Raw genomic sequence first — 23,971 nt, 5'->3', positions numbered from 1 at the left:
CACTCTTGCTAGAAGCTTGGTCTTGCCCTCACTGGTTCTGGAAGGCTCCTATGGAAGAGTCCCGTAGGCACAGAGACTTTGCACCTGCCCATTAAGGGAAATAGGAAGCCCCGAACATATATTTTTCAGATGTCCTTTTTATGCTGAGTTTCGTAGAGAAACCATTGACCCTTTGCTGAAGAGGCTCGCCGATCTTCCAGACAAGTCTAAACTTAATTCTCTCCTCTTAGGCAAAGATCACAAGATAACCTGGCTGGTAGCCAGATTCTGTGCCCAGATTTGTAGGCACAGATCACCCTCTTAGGGCGCCTTAGGATCAATTTTTAATGTAGCCCAAATCTCAGTCTTATGGATGTATGTGTGTATTTCAATTTTAACTCATGTGCTATTGCTGTAATCTATTCTAATTGTGGGACCCAGGTGGCGCTGTGGTTACACCACTGAGCCTAGGGCTTGCTGGTCACAAGGTCGGCGGTTCGAATCCCTGTGACGGGGTGAGCTCCCGTTGCTTGGTCCCAGCTCCTGCCAACCTAGCAGTTTGAAAGCACGTCAAAATGCAAGTAGATAAATAGGAACCGCTACAGCGGGAAGGTAAACGGCATTTCCATGTGCTGCTCTGGTTTGCCAGAAGCGGCTTTGTCATGCTGGCCACATGACCTGGAAGCTATATGCCGGCTCCCTTGGCCAATAATGCGAGATGAGCGCGCAACCCCAGAGTCGGTCACGACTGGACCTAATGGTCAGGGGTCCCTTTACCTTTATTCTAATTGTATATTTTATCTTTATGAACGCTGTCACTATTGAGTTATGTGAACTGGTCTTTGACTGTAATAAATTGTTGTTGCTGTTGTTGTTGTTGTTGTTGCTGTTGTTGTTACTGTGAGACATGGCCATCACAAACCAAGTACACTGTATATTCCGGCGTATAAGACAACTGGGCGTATAAGACGACCCCCAACTTTTCCAGTTAAAATATAGAGTTTGGGATATACTCGCCGTATAAGAAATACAACCCGGCATATAAGACGACTTTTGAGAAGATTGTCCTGGGTTAAAAAGTAGTCTTATATGCAGGAATATACAGTATCACTAGGCAGAACTTTCACTATCTCACGTGACAGGATAATAGGATTCAAACAATCACTTCAGAATCATGAAATAATGCAAGTGTGTGAATGGCCATCTGTCATGGATGCTTTAGCTGAAATTTCTGCATTACAGGGGGGTTGGACTAGATGACCCTTGGGTCCCTTTCACCTCCAAGATTCTATGAATCAGCCCTAAGATCTGCTTTAAAAAGGTGGTTTAAGAAGGCAATCCCACAATATTCAAAGTAAGCACAAATGAGATGTAGCAGAATATATTCATAGACACAAAGGTCAAAGACAGACTCCTACCCTCGGCTTGAATGGTTAGACAAGAGGAACAGAATATAATAACAAAATAAATCAGATGATCAGCAGCATTCATTTTTGTAGAAGTATGCTTTTTTTGGGTGGGTGGGTGGGGCAACATGCAGCTTGAGGCAGTCCTGCAACTGAATGAATATTGATTGCTCCAATTTTAGAACAATGCCTGGGCTACTGAGTAATGGAAAGAGCAAAATAGTGAAGGCAAAATTCAGTTTACAAAATACAGTAGAGGAGCAGGATGGTAATAATAATAGAACAAAAATTAATTAACCTTTCAGTAAAGGCTCCTTTGACGAACAGTGTTGCTCTCAGCTCATAAACTGACTTATTTTGCAACACTGCATCTCCTATTCTTTCTGCTTGAGTTAGATTTGAAGTGAAGTGTAAAAGTAATAGATAAACAGCATTTGATAGCAGATATGTGCTGGAGGAGACTCTTGAGAGTCCCATGGACTGCAAGAAGATCAAACCTATCCATTCTGAAGGAAATCAGCCCTGAGTGCTCACTGGAAGGACAGATCCTGAAGCTGAGGCTCCAATACTATGGCCACCTCATGAGAAGAGAAGACTCCCTGGAAAAGACCCTGATGTTGGGAAAGATTGAGGGCACAAGGAGAAGGGGATGACAGACGACGAGATGGTTGGACAGTGTTCTCAAAGCCACCAACATGAGTCTGACCAAACTGTGGGAGGCAGTGGAAGACAGGAGTGCCTGGTGTTGTCTGGTCCACGGGGTCATGGAGAGTCGGACACGACTAAACGACTGAACAACAACAATGCTAGATGATAAAATAAAAAAATTCCTTCAGTAGCACCTTAAAGACCAACTAAGTTTTTATTTTGGTATGAGCTTTCGTGTGCATGCACACTTCTTCAGATACCAATGCTAGATGATGATTGGTAGATGGCTGGTGCCAACTGGTGCTAATTGGCTGGAACCAACAAACAGATAAGATATACAGTATGTGCACAGGGCTCCTGCCATGGGGGGGGGGGGGTGAACCCTGATTGACCAGGATTCCCAACCCCACTAAGGTGGTGTATGTGCATAGCCCCCCTTTGGATTGACCTCAATCATGCATTGCCCAGACGGGTGTGGTTGGCATGTGTGTTGTCATGGTCCCAAATGAGTAGCAGTGCAGACCTTAAAAACACTTGTACTGATGTATCAGTGGTTTTTAACTCCCAGTAAACTAGCAAAATGTATAAAACAAGTACAAATACCTGCTGGAAATGTAAAGAAAAAGAAGGTATCTTTTATAACATGTGGTGGTCTTGTAAAGTAATAAAGGCTTTCTGGGAAATGATATATAATGAATTGAAAAAAATGTTTAAAATAGCTTTTGTTAAAAAACCTACATCCCAAAGGAACAGAAAAGACTTTTTATGTAGGCGACAACAGCAGCATGGATGCTACTAGCCCAGAGATGGAAAGAAGAAAGAGTCCCTACCAGAGAAGAATGGCAAATTAAGCTGCTAGACTATAAACATAGCTATAAACATAGCTGTTAGACTATGCTGAAATGCAAAAACTGACCAGGAAACCCAGAGACCAAGAAGACAAGAAATTCAAGAAAGAATGGGAAAAGTTTATAATTTATTTAGGAGACCACTGTAAGCAGATGAAAACATTAGCAGGATTTTAATACCACTTGTAAAGTAACAAATATTACGGATAATAAGGATAGATACAAAATTTAGACAATGGATAGATACAAAATTTAGACAATGGATAGATACAAAATATAGACAAAATATAGACTATGAAATAATATGCAGATGGAAATGTTGACAATAGGACCCATGGAGGGAATTGGGGCGGGGGCGGGGGGAGTTGTGAGATTCAGAGAAATCTCATTTTATGGATATGCATTTGGTATTGTAACTACTTTGCACTTGTAAAGTCAAATAAAAATGATTTTCAAAAGAACAAAAAAACACACCTGTACAAGCAAATGTGGATCCCCCCCAGTCCACTTCACTCTGCACCTTTCTCAAGTGCATGAGCTTCATTTAAAATGAAGATGCTTCCACCAGATGATCCAAAAGAAGCTACAGACAGATATAACAGAAACAACTTGGATGATGTATTTCCCTCTGTCAATCTCTGAGCCCAGATAATTCACCCTAATTACAAAAGCATATTCATCCCATAACCATGTCAAAACCCAGGATTCAAAGGGTTGAGGAAGGATGCTTGCTTTTTTTATCCAGGATTATCAGGGATTCTTCTGTCAACACATGCTACCCAAAGGGAGGCCTGGATACAGGCCAATATCAAGCTGTTTATAGAGGGAATGGGATTCCATAAGGAAATGCTTTTCTGTCTCATGGAGCCAAAATTAATTACAGCTAGACCTTTGTTAGTTAAACCACAGATACAGAAAGTCAGCGGGGTGACAGACACAACAGATGGTATGTTTGCTACCTAGAAATTGCCTGGAACATGATAATTAAGGGCAGCAGATGGACTAGAATTGGAAACAGAACAGGTAATGCACAAGGAACGAAAGCATCTTTATTATACCTTTCATCTTCTTCCTTCTCCAGGCCTGTCAAACAAGGCTGGGCGGTTTCATGGTTCAAACTGGGAAACTCAGTAATTTCACTGGAAATTGTGCTACGGTTTTATTTTCACAAGGTTTCTATACTGTTTGGTTGTAATAAAACCTCAAAGTCATTGAGAAAATCAAATTGTCAGTAAAAAAAAGGTTTTTAAATAGACATATAAAATATCCAAAAATTAATTAAAATCAACGATAAGGTAAAAATCAGATAACAACTGCTCGACTGGATCCAAGGCCCTGCTATGAGTTTTTAATCCTTTTTTTTCCTTCTGGTTAGCAAAATGTAATTCTCAGTCCGGTCCAAGGGTGTGGTCAATTGCCCTTGTTCCGCCATGTTCTGTTACTCTTCCAAGTCAAGAGTATATCTGTTCATCTTTCTCATGACATCAGTACTTTGATAAGCATTCTTAATCCTTTTACTCAGCCTCATCAAATTAGAAATATATTTTCACCCATTTGCACCTATTTATTTACAACATTCCATATCTTGACAATATACCATATTTTTCTGTCTATAAGACACCCCCATGTATAAGACACCCCCTATTTTTGGGGACTCCAATTTAAGAAAATGGGGGGAGAGATGTATCCTTATGTAAGACGCCCCCTAATTTTTAACATTATTTTTTAGGAAAAAACCCTAGTCTTATACATGGAAAAATACAGTGCATATATATCATAACAGCTTTGCTGATAGGAGGAATGTATAGAGGCAATCCCATTTTGGAGGGGAAAGCAGGGTTCATTACAGCACCACTGGAGATGACTGTCTAGCTTAGCTTAAATAACTCCAGTGAAGGACAGCCCAAAATCTCCCGAGGCAGATTCTTCCACTGCTGAATATCTCAAACCATTAGGATGCTCATCCCAATGTTTGAGCTGGTCAGTTCCCCCGAAATTGCCCAAACTTTGGGAATTGCCTCCAGTGCAGGTCCTTGGGCACGCTTAAAATTATTTTATTTGTTCAGTACATTTATCTCCCATCTTTTTCCCCATTTTGGAGCTCAAGATGGCTTACACAAGATTCCCAGATGGTCTCTCATCCAGGCAATGACCAGACCTGCTTGGCTTCAACAGGGTTGGTGCATTGTGCTCCCTCTCAACAGGATGGTCCAGAAAATTTTTGGTAGCTACGTTGGGTTCATTAAAAAGAAAGCAACACAAAATCTACAAGGGTAAACCAAAATGTCATAAAGTGGTGAGGAAGCTCTTTGAGTTCTCCAGAACTCTTCATCAGTCTGTTTGCTGAGCAAACTCTGTGTGTCTTTGCCTAAAGGTGGAGTATCTGTATCTGGGTGGTCCTGTATTAGAGATAGGTCTAAATTTCCTGTATTAGAAATAAAAGAAAGATGCAATGCCCCAGCACAAGCATTACTTCCTCTGCACAGTAATCAGTACTTACACTTCACTGAGCTCTTCCTTTTATACGTTACCCTCACCCCAATAAACAACAAACTGTAACACAAAACATTATGGGATCATTAAAACCTCTGACCTGGATTTCAGCCCATAATCATCCAGCTGAGAGAACATACAAAGGTTTTCCCTTATCTTCCCAAATGTGGAAAACATGATGAATGCCTTGCATTTTCCACAAAAAGTTCTTGCTCTATGGACTTTTGCCCCTTGCCTCTCTGGCGAGAGTGATGATATTAGCGACCCAAGAAAATGCCAGATATTATCTTCTCTTTCGTGCCTTAAGCCACAGCTCCACCTGCTGGTTCAGGCAGTGGTTCTTCAGACTTTAGAAAAAGCTGTCGAGAGCGACCCAGCCAAAATAACACAAAATGCTATTAGAAGCAACAGATAGTTTTTCAGCCCCTGCATAGACATAGAAAGGGATTATTTGTTATTTTTCAAATGTTCTTACATTTGTATCTTGCCTTCCGACCATTATGACCCCCAAGATGGCCTACTCTGGTTCCTAGGGGGTCCCAGACTCACCAGACCCAGACCTGCCTGGTTTCAGCAAGGTTGTGCCCTCATGTACCTTCAGACTACCCCCTGGGATGTGTGGGGAAGAAAGAGAAGTGGCATTATTTTCCAGAAGTCAGACTTGGTATTGTGTTATTTGTAAAATGTTGCACACTGACTTTATTGTATAGAAAGATATGCCAAATTACCTGTATGAAAACAGTATGTAACATCAGTTTGAGTGTTGAACTTGAACTGGAGACACCTGGGTCCCTTTCTTATACAGAGTGATCTTGGTGGCCCAGTCATTATCTCTCAGCCTAACACACACTGCCTTGAGCTCCTTGGAGCATGGGTGAGATATAAATGTGATAGTAACGTGTGGAGGGACAGCCTCGCAGCAGCAGTAACAGCTGCAGACACTCATCCAGAGGTACAGAATTGAGGTGGCAGAAAGGTCAGGACTGGGTGGGCACAATGGTAGAGCTAATAATAATAATATATTTATACCCCGCCCATCTGGCCGGGTCTCCCCCACCACTCTGGGCGGCTTTCAACACACATCAAAATACATTAAAACATCACAGACTAAAAACTTCCCTAAACAGGGCTGCCTTTAGGTATTTTCTAAATGTCAGGTAGTTGTTTATCTCTCTGACCTCTGATAGGAGGGCATTCCACAGGGCGGGTGCCACTACCGAGAAGGCCCTCTGCCTGGTTCCCTGTAGCTTTGCTTCTCGCAGTGAGGGAACCGCCAGAAGGCCCTCAGCGCTGAACGATGCGGGTGGAGACGCTCCTTCAGGTATACAGGACCAAGGCCGTTTAGGGCTTTAAAGGTCAGCACCAACACTCTGAATTGTGCTCCTACTGGTACATACCCACCAACCCAACCTTGCTGTTCCCCCTTCTAGTGAGTTGCAGCAATGCTGCTGCCAGGAGACTATTGCTTTGACTCTGCCCCACTGGATGAGCCATTCCTGAATGTAAACAAACACACCCATGTAGGGAAAATAGGCTGGCTCAATGAAGCAAGGAACGACAGGACTAGACGTTATACATGGACCTGGGGCAACAAATTCCAGCAGCTGCTCATTCTAGGAAAACTGAAGCTCTGGAAAGGGGTGCAGAGGAGGAGGAGGTCCTTGTCTCTCCCCACTTTGCTACCACAACATCCTTCTTAGCCTCCCACAGTGTTTCAGGTGGGGGTTTACTCTTTCAAACCCGGAACCAGTAAGGAGAATAGTGGTGTATTAGTGTGTGAGTGTATGTATGTATGTATCAGGGAAGTGGCTGGTTAAGCCCCTGCTTTTCCACAATCCCGCCTCACTACAAGCTGCCCCTCCCAAAAGCTTTATTGATTTATTTTAATGTTTAAAATGCATATTCCATCCTTCATTTAAAGGACCAGAGGGCGATTTACAACATAGAACATAACAAACAATATAATATAAATGCATAACATAAGGAAATTCCTTTCCTTAGTGGAAGCTGTCACTGGGAATTTTGTTACGCACATAGCTCCAAAAAACTAGCAGCTATGAGAAGACTTATCCACCATAAATTTGTTTAAATGGGGTCTTTTAAAGCCATCTTAGCTGGTGGTCACATAGCAGCAAACGCCATAGTTTATCTATGTGCTGTGGGAAGAATCATTCTGGGAACCTTGCAGCTTCAATGGATGACCTCGGGATCTACCATAGTATTACTAGGGAGAAAGAAAGAAAGAAATCTCTACTTTGCCTGCCTCTTCCCACCCCACCCCCCAGCTACTTAGAACTTCCCAAGCATCATTTTTCAGATGCAGATACATCAAAGATGAGAGGAACATGTTGCAGCCCTTACCTTTATTTCTTTAAATACCAGGACTCCCCACATTGCAGCTATAAAGCCAGGACCCTAGAGAACAAGTTTAATACACGATGAATAATCATAATAGCATTTGTTCATGAGGATTTGCTAGAGCCCAATTATCTTATTTAAATTCAATCTTGCCTTCACTAAAACGTAATCGTGTGCTAAATTGTTGCTCATGATGATGACAGAAGGAAGAATGTGAGAAGATAATGGCCTTTAATAAAAGGCATGCCAATCCCGCAAAAACAAAACAAACCTCGGGGGGGGGGGGGGCACTTCCAGATACCTGCTTAATTGAGCCATCGTGCTGATTTGTTTGCAGGGAGGTTAGATGCCTGTGTTTTATTGAGAATCCATTCAGATTTGCTTGTTGTTGGGAGGATAGAGGATGTTGCATCAACCAAGTGCTATCCCACATTTTCCAGTATGCTTCTCTGTCACTTTTCTTATCACAAAAAAGCCTCCCCCCCTTTTCTTTTTGAGGGGGGAGAAGATTTGTTTGGCGAGAGCTCCAAATTAGCTGCAATGGCACAACCCGAATATGGTATGCTGATATGTAACTGAATTCCATACTAGAAACAATCTGGAGGCTCCTTTGCAGGGGGTTGAGCTAGATGACCCTCGTGCTCCCTTCCAACTCTACAGTTCTATGACTCTATATGGAAAGACACATTTACAGTTGCAATCCTATACAGTATATGTCTACTCAGAAGCGAAAGTGGATTTACTCCAAGCTTGCCACGGGGTTACTCTTTGCACATATAACAGACATCCAGGTCACAGACATCTAGGCTGAAAGATGCCCATACACAACATCTGTAATAGGGTTTGCTCTGAAAGTGGCTTTCCTTCCCCCCCACCTATGTCTAGAGCACAATTTCCCCACTGCTTTTCAAGGTGTTTCCAATCTTAGTTACCTCGCTGCTCATCCCAGACATCCATTTCCACAAATGAAGTACAAAGGTTCCTATTTTTAGTACCCTGCTGTGCGGTAGCCAGAATATTTATTGGAATTTCTTTTCTATTGCCAGCTTTGACCTCAGCTGCCCCTGCACATTTTATCTCAAAATGGCTCAGAAGTATCTCCAATTTCCTCCTTCTGGAAAAGGACAAGATATATGTGCTGAGTGATCCTCATCTCTGCAGCTTGTTATAATTTACTGCACCCTATAAGTCAATAGGACAGGCGCAACTGCAGATTGCCATGATGAAAAGTGGTGCTTGTGGTGGGAAGGACTTTTTATTCCTTCCCTCTTCTCAACTGGGGAGGGGGTTGGAGAATAAAGAGAGCAACTTGCCCCCTCCCCCAATACAATCTCTAACACAGTTCCTCTCAATGGTTGCTTTGAATGCTTCCTTCAAGGGGTCAACTCTTCTTGGAGTTCCCCCATCTCTGTATTTGGCTTGGGACAGCAATTTTGAGGAGTTTTGTCAATGTACCAGGGTTTATGCATGCAGAGAAAGGGACAAAAAAGGATTAAGTTAGGTGTGCTGGTTAATTCTGGGTGCATTTGTCCTGCACCTGCAACTAGCTAAACATGTGAGAGTGACTCAGCACAATCTAAAGTATAAATGCACAGGTGTTTGAAGTCAGTTTGCCCTTGGCCAGAGCTGATTGTGTGTTGGAACGCAGCAAGGAGACTTTATGTTACAACTGCATGTAACTGCTAAGCTGTGGAACTGCATTATACAGTGGTACCTTGGTTCTCAAACTTAATCCGTTCCGGAAGTCTGTTCCAAAACCAAAACGTTCCAAAACTATGGCGTGCTTTCCCATAGAAAGTGATGCAAAATAAATTGATCCATTCCAGACTTTTACAAACAACAGCAATTTACCATGAATTTTACTATCTAATGATAGCCAAGGTCAAGGTCATGCTTACTATAAAAGTAAGGCCAGAAGGAGCCTAGCGTTCACTTTCTCTTTCCATCTCTTTTCCTTCTGATGTGGTGTTCTGTATATAGTGTTAAGGTTTTAGACTTTTTATAAGTTATTGCAAGTTGAAGTTGGGTATGCTGCGACTGGATTTCTTATGGACAGTGCCAATCCTGAATGTATTGGATTTGTGACCATTATGCTCATTTGCCTTCAGTAGCAGTAAAGCTCTGCTGGATGAAATGTAATTGCCTCTGATCTATTTTTTGGGAATCCTGCAACGTGTTTTAAGTTTTTGATCTGCTAACCATACGTCAGAGTTCTGCTTTGGATCAATATTGAGTAGAATTTCATGGCACTCTATTGTACGGTAAAACTCCATAACAAAGGCAGGAGTGGGGTGTATGTGTGGTTTGATGTGCAAAAGAGCCCACCCTTTGAAACCTTAGTTCATGAGCAGGTCCTTCTTTGGTACTTACCGCTGTGATTATTGGAAAGCTGACCACAGCACTGAGGTAATGATTTGCTAGGAACCAGCAGGAAGTGGCGATCGCCCACAATACACCAGAAACAAATCCTGACAACAAATAAGCATATATTATTACCCATAGAAATCATAGCAATACAGACTTGGAAGGGACCCCGGGGGTCATCTAGTCAAACCCCCTGCCACGCAGGAATATCAGCTAAATCATGTATGACTGATGGCCACCCAACCTCTGCTTAAAAACCTCCGAGGAAGGAGCCGTCTGAATCATAGAATCGTAGAGTTGGAAGAGACCACAAGGGCCATCCAGTCCAACCCCCTGCCGATCAGGAAACACCACCAAAGCATTCTTGACATATGCCTGTCAAGCCTCTGCTTAAAGACCTCCAAAGAAGGAGACTCCACCACTGCAAGCATTTTGAGCTAGTGTGATATATTACCAGCCCAAAATGTCTGAAACGGGCATTGCAATCTGAATGCCATACAGGTTTCAGACAATTTACCAATATATTGCCCAGCTCGAATCCTAAGGCCATGCAGCATTTGCAAAGGGCTTTCAAGGGCTCAAAGCTCTTAGCCTGCCTGCATTGGCTACTTTCCTATTCTTTAACAGCAATCCGGTCATGGTTATTGTAAATGGGCGGAACTGAGGCTGAAGCAGAACAGCTCACCTTAAATTCACCAGGAGTTAATGTCAGAAATGAATATGAAGCAGGGACTACCTGATTTTTAGCCTGGGGTGACAGCCACTATATAACACCAGCCATTGTGTCCCTTGAGGAGCTAAGGGGAACTAAGTCAAGTCAGTGCAGCAGAAACGCCCCACCTGCTTCTGGATGCAGGCACAGCTGTATGTATCCTTGCAAATGCAAACATATTCTTTGTTGAATGAGCTGATCAGATGTATTCTTCCATATGTAACATGTTTCTTTTCACAAGACACAAGTGCAGTGGTCTCTTGATGCTGTCCAGATGATGTGAGCTGGCGTTCAACAACTTCTAGAGAGCACCATGTTGGCTACTTTTCCACTACTACATTATTAAAAGTACCTCCCCAAAATACCTTCTGGATTTTTATTTAAATAAAAGGGCTGTTAAAGACTGTGTGCAGGATAGAAACCTCATCACTCTTGAAGGTACCCAGAGTGGCATACTTAAACATTGCCTACATTTGTCTAATAGCAACAGAACGAAGTATGTTAGCTAGTGATCTGAAATGCATATGCATTTCAGAATTCTACCTGGGATGATGGCTTCAGGATAAACCTTAGGTCTATTTTTCATTAAGGCACAATAGATCAGGAAGTAGATGGTACTTGTAAGGAAGATGCCACTAAAATGGGCAAAGGCGTAATCTAAATCTGAAACAAAAATGGGAGGCATATGCATGTAGAAAATGTTTAGGAAATTAACAATATTCTAGAAAAGCAGCAATTACTTCAGGTACCGTGTTTCCCCTTTTTTAAGACACCGTCTTATAACTTTTTTCCCTCAAAAAAACACACAGTGGCTTATTTTCAGGGGGTGTCTTTTTTAAAAAAAAGTGCTGGTACTACTGGGACCCACTGGCTCAGGATGCTCGGTGCTCTCTTCTGCGCGCTGCTGGGCGCGTTGTTGGCGCTGCCAGTTCCGAGCGCCTGCAGGGTGGGGTGGGGTGGCAGTGCTTTAAACCCCCAACCCTGTAGAAAGCAATGGAAGTTATGGACCGTAACAATCCTTAAGAGGCGCAGGTCTTAAAAAACCCCTGGTATCACCCTTGAAGCACAGCCTTCCAAAGTCAGGGGGGAAGAGGTCTGTTTAGACAAAGGAAAGGTTCGTGGGTGATTCTGCGCCCTGGGACCCACAGAGCTACTTTAAAAATCCCAACCTGGGGGGGGGGGGTCAAATAGTGAAGCCCCATAGCCCTGTAGCAACAGAAGGCACATTCTGAAGCACCCAAGCTGTTCGGTTCCATAAAAAATCCAGGAATTGTAAAATTAACAACAATAATGGGGGGGGGCACTCTATCCAAAGAGTTAAGAATGAATTTGAAAGTGTTGAGTTATATATGGAAAAATATGGAAAGGAAAGTTAAAGATAAAAAATAAATAATTATCGCAAGGGAAAAAATAACATCATAAAGGGTAATAATATTAAATATAAAATAGACAACACAACAGAAAAAGCAATGAGATCGCACAGGAGTGAGGGAAGTGGGGAGAGAGGGAGGGGGGTAAGGAATGGAAGGAGGCAATGGTTGGAGGAGGGTATAGGGGGATGAATTAAAGGAAAATTAAGACTGAGAAGCGCATGGTTTTTGTTTTTTAAAGATGCAAAGGCTTGCAATCAGCCAAAGTATAGAGCCCAACTTCCAGGAGACTGCGATCTACTTGCGGATTTATAAACTGGAGGTGATCTACCCCCGTTTTATTGGTGTTCAGGTCAGAGTTGTTTTTAGAGAGAGGAAATATCCCATTTTTGAGGTTAAAGTAAAAGTTCCTGACCTTTTTTTTATAATGAGGAAATGCTGCTAAAACTCCGTTCTTCATTCCACGAAGGGGAGAGGGGGCGGGGCCGGGTGCTCAAAGACAAAAGAAATGGAAAAGGAGATAGCGATCAACTGCAGCCTCCTGCAGCCGCCGGGAGAGGCAGGGGCTGCAGCCGAGTGCTGCTTCGCAAACAAACGGGGGAAAGTGCTTAGAACCCAGAGAATCCAGCTGAAAAACACGAAGCAGCAACAGCAATTGCACACACACCATCCCAAGCCAGCACAGTAACCAAGTCCCAAAAGCAAGAAAGGACTCAGCAAACACTGCTGCGGCCGGCGTTGCTGCTGCTGACTCGGGGAGCTCAGTGCTCTCTTCCACACAGCGCCTATCACTATGGCTTATTTTCGGGGTACGGTTTATATTTCTCAAATGCTTAGAAATGCTGCTATGGCTTATTTTATGACTACGCCTTAAAAAGGGGGAAACACGGTAAGGTCTTGCTCATACCTTAGCCACACGTTTGTTCATAGAAGGCCTTCAACACCTTCCCCAGTTTTAGATGATCAAGAGGCTTTGCTCAGTATATATGTGCGATGTAAATGTGACTGTAAATACTATACTAAATATTTCACTGATTTGAACTAAATGATTTTTTGTGGTTTACAACAAATATTAAAAGCATCAATTCTAAAACATTTTAAAACAATTAAAAATAACAGCAGAAAATATGTAAACACATCAACACCTGTGTGTCTGGATAGGCTTGCCAAAATGAAAAAAGGTTTTCAAGTACAGTGGTACCTCAGAAGTAGAACAGAATCTGTTCCGAAAGTCCATTCGACTTCCAAAACATTTGGGAACCAAGGCGCGGCTTCCGATTGGCTGCCGGAAGCTCCTGCATCCAATAGGAAGCTGTGGAAGCCGTGATGGATGTTCGGGTTCCAAAGAACGTTCACAAACTGGAACAATCACTTCCGGGTTTGTGGCGTTTGGGAGCCAGAACGTTAGTCTAGCAAGGTCTTCGACTTCCGAGGTACAATTGTAAGTGCCGGAAAGAATACAGTGAAGTTGACAGTTTCACAGATCAAAGCCTTTGAGTGGGTATGTATGGGATAAGGCGATTCTGCAAGTAAACTGGTCCCAAGCCATTAATGGCTTGATATAACAATAGTAGCAACTTAAAACTTTACCCGGTAAGAAATCAGCAACTGCACTAGCATTCTGCACTAACTGCAGTTCTCAGGTCAAGCGCAAGAGAAGCCCAACATAGTGTGCACTGCTGTAATTCAATGTTGATGTCATCAGTGCATGAACTACTGCAGTTTGTTAAGGATTGCTGGGAACAGTAACTCTGTGAGGGGTGAACTACAATGCCCAGAATTCTTTGAGGGAAAGAATGTGCTTTAAAGGCACAGTAGCCTAGGGCTGAGAAAGTGTGCTCCTAATTCTTCCTTTTAAATTTGCCGCCGTGACTTTATCTGTCTGGCACCTGATGTCATATGACATCAAGTATGGACAGGTGGGTGTGGCTTGGGCCAAACCATGTCATGGGGCAAATTTGGCCTGCAAGCTAGAAACGCCTCACCAATGATCTAGAGAAACTATATTATGAGGTGATTAATACATATAATAAACAAGCAAACAAGGGGCAGATAAGCAAAGGGGGAAAGACTTTTTCCTCCCCCTTTGTCCATCGTGAATGAGCAAAATTTCCCACTGGTTTAGATTTGATATTAAAACAATTCATCTGCCTTTACCAAACTGACTTGCTCCGGTATATTTAGTTCCATTCCTTCTGCCGTGGTCCTTGATGTAAAGCACTGGCACAAAACTTGAACCATAAAACATTCCAGCTATCACAGCCAGGGAGCAGCCTCTTCCAGGAAAAAGAAAGAAAGATCAAGATATTATAAACTCAAAGACACCCATTGGACTACAACATTCATTGCAGGTTTGCAGGGCTGCGGCCAAAAACATGCTGGAGAACTGCCAGTAGTTTTCTAGAAATTGCTGTCTTGAAAGAGCTGTTGGAGCACTCATCACTGCCACAGAATGGTTACAGTTTGTCGTCTTTATTGCCTTGTGAAGTTCACCAAAGGAAGCATGAAACAGGAAGCCAGGTAGGCTAGAGGTAATTCACCAGAAAGGGCTGGACAACTTACATCATTCTCTTTCCTAGCGGAGAAAGATGGTCTACCCATGAAGCATCAGTCCTGTTTTCAGCGCTATGTTCAGAGCTGTTGACTGACTGTTGGTGAAAAGGAAAGTCATTAAGGCTAAGATTTCTGAAAACATTCAGACCTGGATTGTGCTAGGTATGCTCATTCACTTGGGGATGAGGAAGGAAGTCTGACAGCTAGGAGCTGATAACTAAAGAATTCACAGCTGGTGCCCCTGCGGATATTATTCATTTCATTGCTCTTCTTTTCTTTATATACCCACTTTCTCCTAGTGCAGGACCCAAGGATGCTCACAGCAAAAATTAATGCAGGTACAAAAATACACAATAAATATAGATATTAAAAAACAAATGAATAAGTAACTATGGAAAAAAATGCACTGAAAACACAGAAAACCATTTAAAAGCACTCACACACACTGAGATGTCCAAGAAAAGAGATTTCTCAACTCCCCAGTTATTTTCATTTTTTAATTGATAATTGAACAACATTGGAACCTGTATCCTGATAAGTTTGTCTTGCTACATCTTCCTTGCTTCCTAACCTTAAAGGTAAAGGTAAAGGGACCCCTGACCATTAGGTCCAGTTGTGGATGACTCTGGGGTTGTGGCGCTCATCTCGCTTTACTGGCTGAGGGAGCCGGTGTACAGCTTCCGGGTCATGTGGCCAGCATGACTAAGCCGCTTCTGGCGAACCAGAGCAGTGCATGGAAACGCCATTTACCTTCCCGCCGGAGCGGTACCTATTTATCTACTTGCACTTTGACGTGCTTTCGAACTGCTAGCCTGGCAGGAGCTGGGACCGAGCAGCAGGAGGTCACCCTGTCACGGGGATTCGAACCGCTGACCTTCTGATTGGCAAGCCCTAGGCTCTGTGGTTTAACCCACAGCACCACCCACGTCCCTGCTTCCTAACCTTAGAGGGTACAAATAATTGTACTTTCTCTTCTTTCCAATAACCTTTAAAGTTGTGAAAAAAATGTGGGAAGCCTCATAGGGGCTATCTTGAAAAGAAAGTGTTTGGAATAAGTTCTGTGTTATAATGCTTTTTTCTAGTGCGGAAGCGTAACATGAACAAAAGCAAAAACTTACATGTCTTAATAGTGGGGTGCTCTCTGATGACGGTGAAGAGCTCTCAACATCACTTTTTATGAAAAGAAATAGGATGGCACTGCAAATGAAATATCATCATGAACTAAACACCACCATGTTGTAGGATTTTATACATATAAGTACACACACTCTCTCTCTCACACACACACACATGTGCACGCAGTCGTACCCTGGTATTCGACAGCTTAGTTATTGAATGTTTTTGCTCCCAAATGGCGCAAACCTGGAAGTGTTCCGGTTTGCAAACAATTTTTGGAAGTTGAACCTCCGACGGGGCTTCTGTGGCTTTCGGTTGGCTGCAGGAGCTTTCTGCAGCCAATCGGAAGCCGCACTTTGGTTTCCAAACGTTTTGGAAGTTGAACAGACTTCCGGAACGGATTCTGTTCGACTTCCAAGGCATGACTGTGTGTGTGTGTGTGTGTGTGTGTGTGTGTGTTAAAGAGTCATAGAATTGTGATTATTTTGTCCAACCCCTTGCAATGCAAGGAATCTCTGTTAAATCATACATGATTTAGTCTTCCTTACTTCATTTTGCTGAGGGACAACATTGCTCCATAAATGGTGCTATCCTATGGATATTTACTAAGAAGCAAATTCCACTGGGCCAGTGGAACTTCCTTCCTACCTAGTACCTGTATGTGGTTAGGAACCAGCCTTCAACACATATGCTTACCTGCAGACTCAAAAGAATATAAGTTTCACTTTGCCTCAGTCATTTTTAAATTCTGATTCAGTTGCATATATGTATGTACACATACACACACATACACACACTTATATGCATAAGTAGTGTTTCAAAATAGAAATATAGTAAGATTATGCATACCTTAATACTGAAAGTCCAGCTCCAATGTAGTTTAAAGCTGGTTTTGCTACTTCTTCTGGGTCAATCCCAAACCAGCCAAACCTGTGAACAGAAAGGTTAAAAACTCTTTTTAAATTGTTTCCAAAATGAGATGGGCATAGAAAAGTGCAGGGAAAGCTATTTAGCTTGCATAAATAAATTGCGTGTGGCAATCACAAGTACAAGCGAATGATAGCTTGGCAAAGAACATTGATTTTTTCCCAGGGTTTATACAAAGATATAAATGAATCCATTCCTGGAAGTAAAGATGTCTCGATCTCATGTACCATCTGAACAATATAAATACTGTCTTGAAAAATATTTAGTAGTTGAGGCTAGTCTTGTGCATTGCACATATTAAAAATATAAGCAACTATTAATTGCTTGTGGAAACATTTAATTCAGCCTATTAAGGATCCTCATATGGTTTATAGGGCCTAGCTGACATTATATCTGACACACACATAATAACATCTTGAAGTCAACTTGTGAATGTATAAAGATTGAGAAATTACATCAGGGAGGAAATTACATCAGGATGGAAGTATCCAGATAATATTTTGAGCCTGATCTTTGGGGCAAGACCGTATATTACGATGAAGTACATTACAGAGAAAGAGAAAATGCTTTTGTCAAGACATTGGTCTTGTTAATGGTAATTTTTAATTAAATGTTACAAATACATAAATGATGTCAGGGTGCTTACCTTGAGCTTGCCCAGCCAGTTAGCAAGTTAAAAGATGCCCAGATTAAGAGACCAAGGCCCAACCCAATGGTTTTAACAATGGGGACAACTGTTATATTACCTGCACAGTATGAAAAGAACAAAAGCAAAATTAGCTGATTATTAATACAGTATAATCTTACTACAGTAGCGCTATATCAGTATTATTAATGCAACTGCTAATAAGCATAACCTACAATAAATAACTACATTTAATGTGCTAGATTACGCATCATGGCCAGAGAATGTACAAAACTCAACCGAGATATATACACGTTTCCCGAAACTCGTTGAGGATTTTGTATATTGACCAGGAATTATGCACAATTCCCTCCCTGCGGATGGATGATGTGCACATTCGCCATGAGGCTTGGTGAATGTGTACAGTGTCCAACTCTTATGTACATTAACTATTCAAATTACATGCCTCTTAACATATGTAAGGAACTGGAGGATAACAATTTGTCATTCCTCCGTACTCACATACTGTACATTTACATGCTGGGGGTGCAAATTACTCCCACCACACATTCATCTGATGTGTTAGGAGACTGTGAAACCATCTTGAGCAGCCATATCTGCCACTACTCTTTTTGGCCATGCCCCCCACTTCACAGAATAGGCCCTAAATACATACAAATGTGTATGCTCAGAGCCCTTATGCACAAAGGTCTCTTTCACATAACTGATGACTTTGCGGCTGACAGGTGGGGGTGGTAGCCCAGCACAACCCCGCAGCAACATCACTACAGTCTCCTGGTCAATGTAAGCAAACTTAAAATATTCCCCGTGGGTTGGATTCAGACTTAGTCTGGGTCAGCCCAGTGTTGTCAATACAGTAACTGAATGCCACACTTGGCACTCTTTTGCTCTAACAGCCTTTATGTGATTTGACATGAAATCTCAGAGAGGGGAAAAAGACACACAAATCACAGCTGGAAGAACCCTGAAAGTCCTTGTAGGATCAAGCACTTGATATTTTTTTTTATGCACCGCTGTGGGTTAAACCACTGAGCCTAGGGCTTGCCGATCAGGTCGGTGGTTCGAATCCCCACAACGGGGTGAGCTCCCGTTGCTCGGTCCCTGCTCCTGCCAACCTAGCAGTTCGAAAGCACGTCAAGTGCAAGTAGATAAATATCGTAGGTACTGCTTTGGCGGGAAGGTAAACGGCGTTTCCGTGCGCTGCTCTGGTTCGCCAGAAGCGGCTTGGTCATGCTGGCCACGACCCAGAAGCTGTAGACTGGCTCCCTCGGCCAATAATGCGAGATGAGCGCTGCAACACCAGATTTGTCCGCGACTGGACCTAATGGTCAGGGGTCCCTTTACCTTTACCACGCAATAGCATTTAGTATTCTCGTCATGCTGAATTACATAGCAATGGATGTGAGACAAAATTAATAGCCCTCTTCAGAGATTCTCTCGTCGTGTTAAGTGAACAGGTGGGAAGGGGGTATGAGGACAAGTGCTCTGGCTTTGTCCTTCTGATCACCCTCTGTGAGTTTTTTTCCTAGATTCTAAAATGTGCAGGAAGCCTCCCAGAGCACAGGTGGCGCCGTGCTGCAGAATATCACTTTTCGGCCTGTGGAGGGTGATCAGAATGCGAACCAAGGTGTGGATGTGGGCAGAGCAAATATGCTGGTAATTCCCTTCATTGCTTATTATGAAGCTTTGCCAAAGTGTTTCCTTGGTATCTTGCTTTTTATTTGAAACCACGATGCACACCTTAAGGTCAAATTAATGGCGTATTTACACTGCAGAGTAGCTGGCAGTGCAGGTTTTACTTTAAAATGAAAAGCAAATGTTAACTGTGTTCTATTTTCTTGTAATAAAAAATGCCTGCAAAGTATATGTGTTGGAAGCCGCCCAGAGTGGCTGCGGCAACCCAGCCAGATAAGTGGGGTATAAATAATAACATTACTATTGTTTTTGTTATCATTAAAGCCCCACCCATCCTGCCTTAAGACAAAAAGTGTTTGAAGAAGGCCAATACGTGCATATTGAAGGAGATGCTGAAGGAGCGTCTCCACCTCCATCGTTCTGCCCGTACCTTCTGGCGGTTCCCTCGTAGTGACACCCGCCCCGTGGAACGCCCTCCCACCAGATGTCAAAGAGAAAAACAACTACCAGACTTTTAGAGGACATCTGAAGGCAGCCCTGTTTAGGGAAGCTCTTAATGTTTAATAAATTATTGTACTTTAATACTTCTGTTGGAATCCACCCAGAGTGGCTGGGGAAACCTAGCCAGATGGGCGGGGTATAAATAATAAATTATTATTATTATTATTATTATTATTATTATTATTATTATTATTATTCTCAGTATTAACAATTGCATTTTACAATATTCCTGCAATCTGCAAATGGTGAATAGATTCATATGTGAATTGGTGTTAAATTGTGACAAGGTAAGTGTTATTTCAGCCATACCTGTAGCCCATAAAGAGCCGCCAACCATGGCAAGAGGCCAAAATCGAGGGCTGTCCTGAATAAGGTTAACAATCAAAGAAACTATCCAGATAGCAGCACAGAGAATCCACTGGAAGAACATTCCTAGAACACAAATAAATTCAAGATAATTAAGCACAGCAGATCATTCTGCAGTCATGGCTGTTTAGTTTTAGTCTATATCATAAGAAACTTTGTGAGATTTGGTGGTGGTGACGTCTTTGGCTGAGCAGCTGCGATATCACGGAATATTTCCAAACTATTTGGGAAATGAAGATGTCAGAAACAGAAGGAAATTTAAGGCATTTACCTTAAAATGTAGTTTACTGAAAAACAACATTCAAAGCATGCTTTGTTGGGTTTTATAAAAAGCTTGGCGTCTGTTGCAAACAGAAGCAGGGGCAATTCATTTGCATTGACCCTTCACATCCCTGCAATGCAGGAATCTTTTGCCCAACATGGGGCTTGAACCCACAACCCCGAGATTAAGAACCTCATGCTCTACCAACTGAGCTGATGATGTGATAACTTCTAGAAAACACCAGCTACTCAGCTTGTTTAGTGGGTGAGTCAAATACTAAATCTCATTTATAACAATGTTTATTTAGTTATAGAAATATTTCAACTCTGTGAACCTAATATAAAGTGGCTGTTGTTTTAAAGAGTATGGAAATTTTGCAACATGTACCATGTAAAGTATAACAATAGCAATTCAGTTTAAGCACAAACATTTACCATCACCAGTGTCAAATTTCTTAACTGGTACAAAGTTTGTTCCAAACAAGATGACAGCTATTGCTGAGGAGGTGAAACCAATTGTTAGATCTGTCACGTTGCTGCTGACAGGGCTGGTGGTTCCTTGCCAGCTGTCCATCTCTGTTCTTCAAGAGAGACTCGGAAGTCTTTAAGGAGCTACTTGGATCCCGTTTCTGGCAGCTCTGGAACCAGAGAAATAAAGGGAACACATTTCGGCAAAAGTATTCCCAACGGTTATATGCAAGAATCATTCTAGAATTCTTCTATGATCTCTGTTTCGGTATGTTGCTATGGGTATTGAACAATAAATCTAAATGCAGCATGGGTTGTAGCAATGTTTAATATGGATGGAGGTTTCATATACTATATCTATATCTATATCTATATCTATATCTATATCTATATATATATATATATATATATATAATGTATATAATTAACACTAATATTTAGGAGGGTTTCCATTAGGGTAATACACAACTTCTTTCTCCCTCTCTAAACACACACACACACACTGCACATATTCAATGAATGGAGGGGTAAGTGGAACTCTGCCCATCAGCCCATGGGCACCAGGCAGTCCCATTCCTGACTGTCATGCATTGAACATCATGGTGATTGCCTACACAGTGACAGTTGTATGAGCACAGGTGTTCCACGCCACCATGAATTGCAGAAGTACAGGGTTCCTAACCCTAAGTTTATGCAGTTGTACACATCACAGATGCATCTTTCAGAAGTTCTGCATGGTGGGACAGTGCCATGGGCACAGCAATGTTGGGATCAGATCTCCTTTCCCCTTTAGACAGACAGACAGACAGACAGACAAACAAACAGACAGGTGGAGGGCAACATTAACATCTTATAACAAATGCATTCAGGAGGGCAGGGCTGAAGCAGCACATGAACCCTCAGGCACCTGCCAGAGCTCCAGAGGGCTGGCAGGGCCAATTGCTCACCCCTGCTCTGAGCACCCATAAAAGGGGAGGGGGGGAATTACTCCATGGAGCATCGGGCAGCTGTATTTAGTCACACTTTGAATTTCCCACAATGCCCCCAGCTTAGCATCATTCTGAGGCATTGTGGGAATTTAAAGGATGGTTAGACCCAAGTGAAGCCAGTGAACTACTGACAGATGACCCCCCCCCACACACACACACCATGAGGGGGCATTTTGCATGGAGCTGCTTAAAATATGCAGCTGGCTGTGGGAGAGAGGGGAGCTCACTGCAATGCCACCCCCCCCCAATTCATAACAAAGGGGCTACAGTGTTTTGCGGGCACACATAAATGAAATAATAAATGGACACTATGCAGAGTGGAAAGGCATCACTTATAGGAGCCACAAAAATCTCCAAGCGGTTCGCACAAACTGCAGTAATAAAATTACAAACAAAAAGTAAATACATAACATGAAAAAGCAGTGTGTGGTCATAAAATTACGAGTCAGGAGCAGCCTGTCCAAACATGCGATTTTTTTTAAACCTGCCAATGCTGTGGGAGTGAATTGCAACTAGCAAGATCAGGTCTGAAAACCTGTTCGCATGCAGAGTTGTTCCACTCATTTAGACAAGAACATTTTGTTTAATCCCCAATCTGGTAATATTTGTTGTTTCCAGACAACAAACCACCACAGTGGCCACTGAACTAAAACCCTCAGATTTTATACCATTCACCACCCCCAAAGGAGGGATGGGGCAGCCGCGGCCCTACAGACCTTGCCGGACTCCAACTCCCACTGTTCCTAGGAGCACGGCCGGTGGCAAAGGATGATGGGAGCTGTAGTTCAGCCGCAGGGTCCTCCTTCTCCCAAGTCTTGCTTTGCAAACCGGCAACACGGGAGGAATTTAGCTCCTACTTGCTCCTCTGCCCTTCAACCTCTTTCGCCGAGAAGTTGCTCAAGTGCTCTCAATCAGATATGCAAACCTGTCTCCTGAAATTACTTACAAAGCTTCCCTTGCGGATTCTGCTTCCTGGTCAACGCTAAACTGCGGATGGGAACGAGGAGCTCCACCCTGTCCTCATGTGATCAACCCACCTTCCCTCCCACTATGTGCCTCCAGGGCTACGTTCATTTGGGAGGCGTTTCGCAGGCTGGCCGGCCAGTTTTGTGTTTTGGCTACGTTGGAGAGCCGAAGAGGGACGGCTGGCGAGAGAAACCGCTGGGTTTAAACCCAATTCTGCACCCCCTCCTTTTCTGTGCCGTGGATTTAATGCCACGTGTGCGCTTCTACGTGATCACGCGATTAGGAGCTAAGGGAAAGACATGGCTTTTATTTAAGGCAGACTTGATAAGGTTGTTAAAGTTTTCCTCTTTTGTAGTCGACCAGAAGAGAAATTCCTGAATGGTAATCGTGTGTGTGTCCTTGCAGCTCTCTCTCTCTCTCTCTCTCTCTCTCTCTCTCTCTCTCTCTCTCTCTCTCTCTCTCTCTCTCTCTCTCTCTCTCACACACACACACACACACACACCCTTGAAGACTTAACAGATGTAGCAGTGTTTGTGGGCTAGATACAATCTGAGTCCCTAGATACGGTATTGGTGGACTTCATTTCCCATCATTCCTGGTCACCAGGTAAACTGGCTGGGGATGATGGGAATCGCAGTCAAACAACATACGACGCTGCAGCATCTAGGTCTGGTCTGCACTGCCTTGCTCCTCCAGGATTTCAGGCAGGAATCTGCATACAGTATATCTAATTAATCCCCTGGTGCTGGTGGTGTATCTAATGCAGGTAAAGGAAAGATTGAAATGTATTGAAATGTATTTCTCCAACAATGAGCTATGTGACATTGGGTGTCTCCAATGCAATACCACATAGTGATAGGCACAGCAGCAATGCCGGCCGTGGCAGGAGGAGGAGGAAAAAAATAAGATATCCCCTGAAAATAAGCCATAGTGTTTGTTTTTTTGAGGAAAAATAAATATAAGACAGTGTCTTATTTTCGGAGAAACACGGTAATATCTGGGGTATGCAGCTGTACCCAATAAAGATCCCCAAACGGACAGTTCTGCCAATGCATGGATAAGATTCATGTAAATGTGGATCTCTAGATCAGGCATAGGCATCCTTGGCTCGCCAGATGTTTTGGAAGTACAACTCCCATGATCCCTAGCTAACAGGGCCAGTGGTCAGGGATCATGGGAGTTGTAGTTTGAAAACATCTGGAGAGCCAAGCTTGCCTATGGCTACTCTAGATGGTGATAAATAAGCAGACAGGTGTGTCTGTGTCCTGGGCTATCCAACCATACTGAAATATATAGTGCAAGCAATTCTGTATCACTGTAAACGTGGCAGCTCTGTTTTATGCAGCCAGCATTGTATTAACTTTT

General features: G+C 42.8%; 1 protein-coding gene across 4 annotated transcripts; it reads right to left on the bottom strand.

Moving 5' to 3' along the window:
• Nucleotides 1–2,922: 2,922 nt before the first annotated feature.
• On the bottom strand, nucleotides 2,923–22,692 carry TMEM144 (transmembrane protein 144). 4 transcript variants are annotated; one of them, XM_035113234.2, is made up of 12 exons: nucleotides 22,587–22,692; nucleotides 20,619–20,821; nucleotides 19,866–19,988; nucleotides 17,421–17,520; nucleotides 16,697–16,777; nucleotides 15,850–15,928; nucleotides 14,741–14,826; nucleotides 14,336–14,454; nucleotides 11,352–11,471; nucleotides 10,103–10,200; nucleotides 7,736–7,789; nucleotides 2,924–5,800 (listed from the first exon to the last, which is right to left on the bottom strand). In XM_035113234.2, exons 2-12 carry the CDS (start codon nucleotides 20,755–20,757, stop codon nucleotides 5,717–5,719), a joined length of 1,083 nt encoding a protein of 360 aa, XP_034969125.2. In that variant the 5' UTR covers nucleotides 20,758–20,821; nucleotides 22,587–22,692; the 3' UTR covers nucleotides 2,924–5,716. The 4 variants fall into 4 exon arrangements, with proteins under 4 accessions (XP_034969128.1, XP_034969125.2, XP_034969126.2 ...); XM_035113235.2 differs by having other exon boundaries at nucleotides 22,357–22,653; XM_035113237.2 differs by lacking the exon at nucleotides 22,587–22,692 and having other exon boundaries at nucleotides 2,923–5,800; nucleotides 20,644–20,821.
• Between the last annotated feature and the right edge of the window lie 1,279 nt (nucleotides 22,693–23,971).

The sequence above is a fragment of the Zootoca vivipara genome, chromosome 9, assembly GCF_963506605.1.
Source record: "Zootoca vivipara chromosome 9, rZooViv1.1, whole genome shotgun sequence".
Classification (NCBI taxonomy): domain Eukaryota; kingdom Metazoa; phylum Chordata; class Lepidosauria; order Squamata; family Lacertidae; genus Zootoca; species Zootoca vivipara.
This window is presented reverse-complemented; position numbering and strand designations above follow the sequence as displayed.